Below are 8,759 nucleotides of genomic sequence, written 5' to 3'. Positions count from 1 at the left end.
GGTTAGTCAACAGGTGGAGATGGAAACTTAGCATGTCTTGTACACTGACGCGCATGAAAATACAACATTAGAGTGATGAAAAGGATACTGAACACAAATAAAAGGTACAGTATTCACATACTCACACATAAGAGGTATTCAATTTTGAATTACTAACGACTATTGAAGAACTGTCTTTGGTGTGTATAGCGTTAATAGTCCTGAGAAGCTCCAACTCCACTACCACCTTTTATGTTAATTTCAGCGGGATCTGTTCACAAAGTGAGCCACTTTGCGTTCAATATGTGGGTAAGCCGGCTGTGTAATATCGATAAGGCTTTAGACGCACACAGCCTGCCGCTGAAGCTCTGTCAGGACTGTTTGTGTGTGAATGCGCGCGTGTGTGTGTGTGTGTGTAAACGGCGTCTGTCTGTATAATGTCGCGGCTGAGGACGCGCAGCTGAATGTGAGGACTGTAGATTCAATTCGCAGTTAGAGGAGGTGAACGCACCTTGCATGCAGCAATGGGAGGTCAGATCACTAGAAACACCTTGTACGGTAAGGACATCTGACATCAGGGTGCATGAGACCCAGTAATATCAATCATGAATACTGTGATATTTGAACAGAAGGCGATATAATCGAGTTGTGTGCGTGCTTGTGTAACCTCAAGCCAGTGCTCATGGAAACTGTATGCGTACTGTCAGCCTAAAATAAAAGAGAAGTGAAAGTAGTAAGTTTAAGCAACGTTTAAGTCACGACTTGTTTGTATTATCTTATTTTTCCATTCTGTATGTACATATATGTATATGTAATATTTAAGATACTTAAGTTTGCCTTACTGCGGCTTCTTGGTTTTAAGGCAGTTTAAAACCGGACAAACTCAGCCAAGTTGTTGAACAACTTGTTTGTTTTCCAAGACTTTAGGCGAAAGTCAAACACCTGTAGTCTTCACAAATGTGAGCAAAATATTAAATTTAATATTTATTTTTTCTACTCATTGCTTTGAATTGATAATACATGTCTCAAAGGATGAAAGTTAACAGGTGCATAACAATGTTTAAAATGAAAGTTTCAGCTTAGCAACGTTTTCTGCTCAAGAAGATATAATTTGATTTGTTAAAAGTGAATACTTGTGTATCTGTTGTGGAGCTGCAACAGGTAGTAAATTTGTTGATGAGTCCATTTCCAGAAACAACTGAACAACTGACCAACTGTGTAAAAGATGTGAAATTACCTTGGGCAATTTTCAAAACTGAAAGCTTAATCACACAAAAAAAACTTGTGTTGATGAAAGAAGATTAAGCTAATTTTAACTGTCTCGATATTATTAGGTTGCAGCTTGAATTGAATGCATTCCAACATTTCTGTAAGTGTTATTGCAGGGTGTGGTGATTTGTGGTCCGCCTTCAGTTGCTTTGAGCAAAAATATGCTAGATGACTGACTGCAATGGTGTTATCTGATATACATTTATATGAGCAGGCAACAGAAACAAGCTAATTTCCCAGATGGGCAGGTGGACCAGTTCATGTAGTCTATTTTCCAATTTCATTGGTGTGAAATAACAATACAGGTGCAGACATGGATACTGTTAAAAAAAATGTTGGCCCCCTTACAAGAACTCAGTTAGGACCTTGAAAATGTAAACATATATAATCCCTGTCGTGTTTCAGGGCCCCCATCCAGCACACGCTCATGAACAGCTCAGCTCTCACTTCTCCCCATTTGGTAAAGCAACATGGTTGTATTACTCATGTTTAGGCATTGCAGTGTGACAATGGCAAAGAGATGAGTGTGACGTTCTAGGGACAAGAACAATGACAGAACAATGCCATTACAGGAACAATGGGTTTTTTTTTTGGTTTGTTTTTGAATGAATAAGAAAATGAATGCTAGTTAGTTTGGTTCTCTGTTGGATAATTTATGGGATTTGGACCAAAGGTGATATTTGAAGATGCCACCTTGGGCTCTCAACCCAGTCCAAACTTTGTTTTACATTACATGCCAATACACTGTATAAAGACTCTGGATGCACATATTTTAACTCAGCAGTACTTTGGGCAGACAGAATAGTCTCAGCTTTACATTCCTTGTGTGAAACAAAACAAATTATTTTCTGATTCTTGCTTTTCTCTGGAGGCTGAAAACTTCCTCACACGTTTTAATCTTTAGGTAAAAGAACAAATCTGACAATGAAGATACAGCTAACTGGAGAGTATTTCTTTCCTTGCACATAGCATTTCCTCCTGTGGGACTGTGAGAATCACATTTTATTTTTCAGCTCTTGTTGAAAGTCCACAAGCTGTGACATATTTGCAAAAGGTGAAGACATATAGATGCCCTTTGGCACTTTTGCATACCTTCCAGTGTCTGTTTTGTGAGTCTTGATGCTAACGTCACACCATGTTAGGGCCTCTGTTGAGTCTTCTTAAAGAGCCCAGACATTTGGATAAAACGCAGTGCGTAGGAGGCCAGGTGACACAAGCGAGGGCTGCTCATTGTCTCTGTACTGTCCTCTCTGGTTAATGACTGTGACATTGTCTACGGTGGTGCATGAAGCAACATTATGCATCCCTAAGTTGCTCATCGGATGTTTGCTATGACACTGCTTTTTTTAGTCTGCCAGGCCTGTTGTCATTGTTTTACCCTGATGTCTCTGCCAGGTTACATGACTTTTTTTTTTAAACACACTTCAACAGCCACTGTTTCATTGGCAATTTTGGCTTTAACCAGCTGTCATTTACTATAAATCAAAAGTGGAATTTTCATTCAGCATTTTTATTTACTTATTTGACTTTCATATGACATATATGTCCTCTAAAAGATGCCTGGCATAACAATAAAGCTTTCCATTTAACATGGTGTGGGAATTTATTTTCCCAGAAGCAGGACTAGAATTGACAGAGTAACAGTGGAAGAATATATTGATTTCTCTAGTTCGATGAAGAAGACTTAGATGGTGTTCACTGTCCATGTGGATTGTGAGGTGCTGTGTTTGTTTTCAGATCTCACAGGAAATATTGTATACAGTCTCAGGCCTGTTTGTCAAATGAGTACAATACAGTCTTGTTGTGCTTTCCTGAAGACATCATGTCTGGTGTGACATCATGGATGCAATATGCTTGAAGGATTTGTTATGACTTCATTTAAGACCACTGTTGTGCATAGAGCACAATTCAACATTGTTCTGCAATGACAAGAGTCTGCAAAGAGCTTAGAAAATACACTGTTCTGAGCCCAGAACACTTGGCAAAGTGTCACGAATTGTGATTGGAAGGGAAAGACTTTCTAGAAATATCAGACAAAGCTGCTATTCAACAACTTTTTTACATCCATCATGTCTTCATCCACCTCTATCATTGCCTTAAGATGGGAGCAGCATCGATCTTATGACAAACTTGGATTTACACGTCACATTGTCACATGATCACAGACAGGCTTAATTGGTTTCTCTCCAGGGTGCATTATAAACCTTCTGACATTTCAAAGTCAACCGAAGGAAAGTAAAATTAGCTTCCGTAGCTCATATTTCTCTCACAAACACAAACAGCTCCTACACAGTCTTTCAAGCTTAGGTGTGAAACTATAACCCTTGCTCAAAGATGAAGAAGCGTTAATTAGGCTTAAATTATTCATTTCCAGTCTTGGCAGATTGACCAGATTTTCTAATACTTTAAAACCTTTATATATGACGGTACAAACCACAAAAGAATTGTTGTACAAAAACTGTATCAAATCATATAATGAGATCAGATACTTATTCATGTTTGTCATCAAATCAAAAATAGTTCTGCCTCGTGGTTAATGAGAGCCCACAGTCTGTGAGAAAACACCTCCTCCACTCAACCACGGTGACCTTGGTGTTGCATTTTAAAGAGGAATGTGGAAAAAAGAATGGAGAGAGTTGAGCCAAATGAAGGGGAGTCCATGTGAAACCAGCTCCTCGATGTCTTTGAGCAAATCCTTTATCTTTGTAAAGCCCCCATAATATAGAAGTCTGTCTCCATTATGAGATACTGTAAGCTGGAACAGTCAGTCACATTTTCACTTGGGAAAAAACTGAAACTTCTGGCCCATACTGTGACTCACTACCAGTGGGTCTTTTTTTTGCGACTTCCTGTTTGTTGGTTAACAAACCAACTTGCTCTTAGCGGCAGCGATTTATTTACTTTTTTGTTAGTCAGGTAGCGCATGTATGCATGCATGACTCTAACGACTGATATGGGCTCCTTACAGCATGACCCACAAATATTGTGCTAACAGTCATGCCTCACTACTACTAAAGGCTCTTTATATTGTATCAGCCAGTTGATACTTCCATGATATCCCAAAGGTTATTTTCTGCTGGGCTAATTGTGGTCTTGTTCGCATATCTTTTTTTTCCCTTTATCCTCCCCCTCCTGCTTCCTTTGAGGCAACCTACTTTGCACTGTACAACTTTGTTCCATATAAAGCACATAAAGAAGAGAGAAAGAAAACACAAATCAGTTTTGACAAGATTAGGAAAAACAAAAAGTGACTGGTGCTACCGGAAATGACTGAAATGAGACGGTTTTATGTGAAATTCTCACAGCTGCATTGTTCTTCGTAATTGCTTTTGGAGCAGTTCAGTCTTTGTCTTGTATTTTTTTTAATCCCTTCCAAGGACATTTAGCATGTAATTGACCTTGCACATAGTTCACATATAAGTTAGGTGGTTTTACCTGCTCCCTTGATGAGCTAGAGACAAAGTATTGTATTATTTAAAGCCTTTGCACCAAATTGGATCTTGCAGGAGCAGGACAGATATGAGAGAAAATGACATGTGACAGCAGGCCACAACCTCACCCAGTCAGTTATTATTAGTCATCTGCGGTACAGACGGTCTAATTCAATATTCTAATCTAATCAAAAATTTGAGAAATTTGCCTGAAACTGAGCCTCAGAAAAATATGCTGCTCCACACCTGTTGACCAAACTTTCTTCTCAACACAGATTCCCTGAACAGCTCTTTCCCTGCAACGTCACACCGGTGCCAGCATAAGCCCAAGCGCTGCCTGCCCATACAGCCATGTGGAAATTTGTCCTCCTTCCCTCTGCTCTTTCACCCCAGCACCAAAGGCTCACAGATCATTATGGACTTGTCACAGAGGACTGTCAAGAGACAGGCCAGCTTCTGTAATGCCATCACCTTCAGCAACAGGCCCATTGCTGTCTATGAGCAAGTTCGACTGAAGGTAAATGTAGCAAATTTTGTTCATGTGAATGCACCTTGATTCAAAACAATACATCACACTTATTTCTCGTTAACTAGTGCCTCCATCATGTAGCATCCATTTTAGCACCGAAAACAGTCATTTAAGTATGCTCAGTCAAGTGGTAAGAACACAATCATTCGTGACTGTGATGAAAAATAGTCCCTTGTTTCTCCCACTCATTCTGCCAGTTTGTTTTCATTTTTCTTCTCCCTCCCTTACTCCTTCAGTTCATCTTCCATCTTTCTCCTCCTGCTTTGATTTTCCTCGCTTCTCTCTCTGCTCTTGTGTGGGCCAAAGAAACAGCGGCTTAGAACAAGTTTCCACTTCACCTATCGGGCCATCTATGTCTCAAAAGTGAGAGAGCAGGGCAAGCACTGCCATGTGAGGAACACTGTTATCTTGCACAGTAAATACAGGTTCGAAATAAGACAAAAATCGTTTGCAGGTGATAAACATACCAAGGTAACTGGTTTTAATGAAACAGATATGTTGTTTTGAGTCCAGCTTGTGGCTTGGCACTCAAGATGGGAATGTTAGTCTCTGTTGGTCCAGACGGAAATATCTCAGTAACTATAAGTTGGATTGCCATGTATAGTACAGACACCGAAGTCGTCATGATGTGATCATTTTGGTAAATCTTTAACTCGGTGCCATTAATCAGGTCAAAATTTTGATATATCAAATATATTTGATGCCATCAGAGTATAAAAAGGATGGCAATAATCAGATAGATAAATCAGATGGCCTTTAACAGTTTTTTAACATGTTTTCATGAATAAGATTAGCAAAAATGTTTTGAATTTACTTTGTTTTCATACGAAAGTCAAATTGGTGACCTGGTACAAAAATTCAGACACAAAGGTTTTTGAATAGACAGAAAAAAATGCACTCCATCAAACTAAAACTACATATACGTCACTCTAAGAAGGAAAGGATGATATCAGAGTGTGATTGAGGCTATAAATATAGCTGGTGTGGAGGTGGAGAATTATATACATACTATATCAGGGTAGGATAAACTATTCACTGAGAAGCACAAGTAAAGTAGACATACACACTCTTTTTTGCTTTTTTGTTCATGGAACAAAGATGAAATGTAAAGATCCATCTTAATTTGAGTATCTTTATTAATTCAATATGTGTATTCTCCAGATCACTAAAAAGCAGTGCTGCTGGAGCGGCGCACTGCGTCTTGGTTTTACCTCCAAAGACCCATCCAGGATCAATCCTGACACCTTGCCCAAGTACGCCTGTCCCGACCTGGTCTCCCAAAGTGGCTTTTGGGCTAAAGCCTTGCCTGAGGAGCTCTCCAATGAGGGAAACATAATCTCCTTCTGGGTGAATAAGAAGGGTCGAGTATTCTACCGAATCAACGACTCCACCCCCATGCTGTTCTTTAGTGGAGTGCATGTTGCAGAACCTCTTTGGGCTCTCATAGATGTCTATGGTCTAACCAGGGGAGTCCAGCTTCTAGGTGAGTCACACATTCACGAAGGAGTCCTTTTCTGGATTTTTTTTCTTTTTTTCGGCCATGTGTTGTTGCCATGGGGACTAAACTTCAGCATAATTGTTCACCGCTCACAGAAATATGTCTGCAACCATTTGATGTGTTATGAAATTTGGTGCTGTCTCTCATCATCCACACAGAATCAATCCTATTAACTTTGTTGATCTCCTTGACGTTTCACTTACAGCTTGAGTTAGTCAAAAAAAAAAGTAAAACCATGGAAGTCTTAGTTTCATTTCCAAATACCTGATACCAGTCGCATCCTCCTCAGTTACAGCTATACTTTAAGCTGAGTTTAGGGATAAAAATAGTACCCTAAACATAGTAAACATGATACTGCTAAACATCAGCAGGAGTTTAGCTTGCAGCACCTCACTGTCTAAGTACAGCCTCGCGGTGCTGATAGCATGGCTGTGAACTCTGTCTTGTTACTCTAAAGCTTTAGCCCTGGAAACCATTCTGTATCTGATGTTTTTTTTTTTTTTCAGTCTGAGTGATTAAAAGGTGATGTTACATAAAGCTGCACAGGTTTTCCCACACTAGCAAAATAGCTCAGTGGAAAAAGATGGTGGGAGATAAAGTAGACTGTTTTGCTACCACGGTTGTTGTTATCAAAGAAATTTGCCTAAAGGAGGAATTTCAGAATGTTTAAAATCCATTCTAACAAGTGCCGTTTAAAGGGTCATTACATAAAAGAAATTAGAGGTAAACAGGTCCTTCCCAATTATTAACAGCAGTATTTCAGCAAACTAAAGCATGTTTTAGATCCGAGATTTATGAAACACATCGTGCCTTGTAAGCTGTCTCCAATTTGTCAAAACAAAATTATGCAAAAAAGAATAACAGAAATCCTTGTGAATGCCTCAATACTTATTTATAACCATTTCCAAGAATGGCACTGCCCCTCTCCAAAGAATAGAGTCTGTCAGCACCGTTAATAAAAATAGAAGAGGCTCCCATATTGAGGAGATAGTGCCATTTAACCTCATTTCTTGTGGTGTGGTTGACAGCGAGAAGCGTGCTATCTCGTGATGGGCTGTTTGGTATCCAGCGCCAGAGTGCGACTATCTGGGGTTCACTGGCCTCATGGTGCTGCCCAGCACATAGCTCTTGTTGAAGAACAAGAGCAGTGTGTTGGTCCTCCCAAGGGGACAGACAAGAGGAGGGATGATGTCAGGTAATGACATGTCTGCGATGTTTTTCCAAGACTATCAGACTGCTGGAATGTCTCACTCTTTGGATCCAAGTCTCAATACAACTTCATGTGATATGTAATCACTAACTCACATTCATGTGTATAATGTGCACCGAAAGATATGATCTGATTAGAGAATTATTCGTTTTTTACAATTAAACGAAGAGTTTCTGGGGAAAAAAAAAAAACGGCTGCTTTTTTATGCAATCTTTGTCTGTGAATAAGGCCAGCAGCCTAAAACCCACTGTTTCAACTCTGGTTTTCCCACATCGATCACTTTTATCCCCTCTTTGGCGGCTTAAACTGAAAAGCCTTGGTCCTCAGTCAGCTGAAGGATCACTTGGCTATCAGCTTTCCTCTATAGTCTGAGAGCGTCACTACTCTAGAGCATGGTATATCTCAAAGGCCCAGTATTGTCTCAGCAGTTGGCTGCCGTTCAGCAAACACTTATCCTCTGAAATATGGGTGGACACATCAAAGTCTGGTGTTGCAAACTGGCACATATTTTCCTTTAACTGAGGGTGCTTTTTGATTCTTAATGATGCTTGTACTAACTACACCAGCTGATAAATCGAGCCAGATTTCACCTGTTGTTGGCTCATTATCACATAATATACCCAGGTGGGAATTATAGATCTCTCAGTTTTTCAGACTTGCTTTCTGTTGTTGTTTTTTTTGTACATGGAGGCAAATGGAGCATGGAGCTGTAAATGGGCTCTGTGGAGTGTGGAGAATGGCTTGCCTTGGTGACCTTGATTTGGCTTTTGAGATAAAGGTGTGAGACAGTAAACTAAGACAGATGAAGCTGTGACAAACTCATTGACTTTGGCAATTTTTGCA

At 39.8% G+C, this 8,759-nt stretch overlaps 1 protein-coding gene across 1 annotated transcript in view; it reads left to right on the top strand.

The window, feature by feature from the left end:
• The first annotated feature begins 289 nt into the window (after nucleotides 1–289).
• LOC142395109 (E3 ubiquitin-protein ligase NEURL1-like) overlaps nucleotides 290–8,759 on the top strand; it is a 43,186-nt gene continuing 34,716 nt past the window's right edge. Inside the window, exons 1-3 of the mRNA XM_075478420.1 lie at nucleotides 290–537; nucleotides 4,955–5,196; nucleotides 6,370–6,691. Coding sequence (XP_075334535.1) covers nucleotides 504–537; nucleotides 4,955–5,196; nucleotides 6,370–6,691 — 598 coding nt within the window. The 5' untranslated portion in view covers nucleotides 290–503. The remainder of the gene's footprint in view (nucleotides 538–4,954; nucleotides 5,197–6,369; nucleotides 6,692–8,759) is intronic.

Source organism: Odontesthes bonariensis, chromosome 2 (assembly GCF_027942865.1).
Source record: "Odontesthes bonariensis isolate fOdoBon6 chromosome 2, fOdoBon6.hap1, whole genome shotgun sequence".
Lineage (NCBI taxonomy): Eukaryota > Metazoa > Chordata > Actinopteri > Atheriniformes > Atherinopsidae > Odontesthes > Odontesthes bonariensis.
Note: the sequence above shows the minus strand (reverse complement) of the source record. Positions and strands in the feature narration are given on the sequence as shown.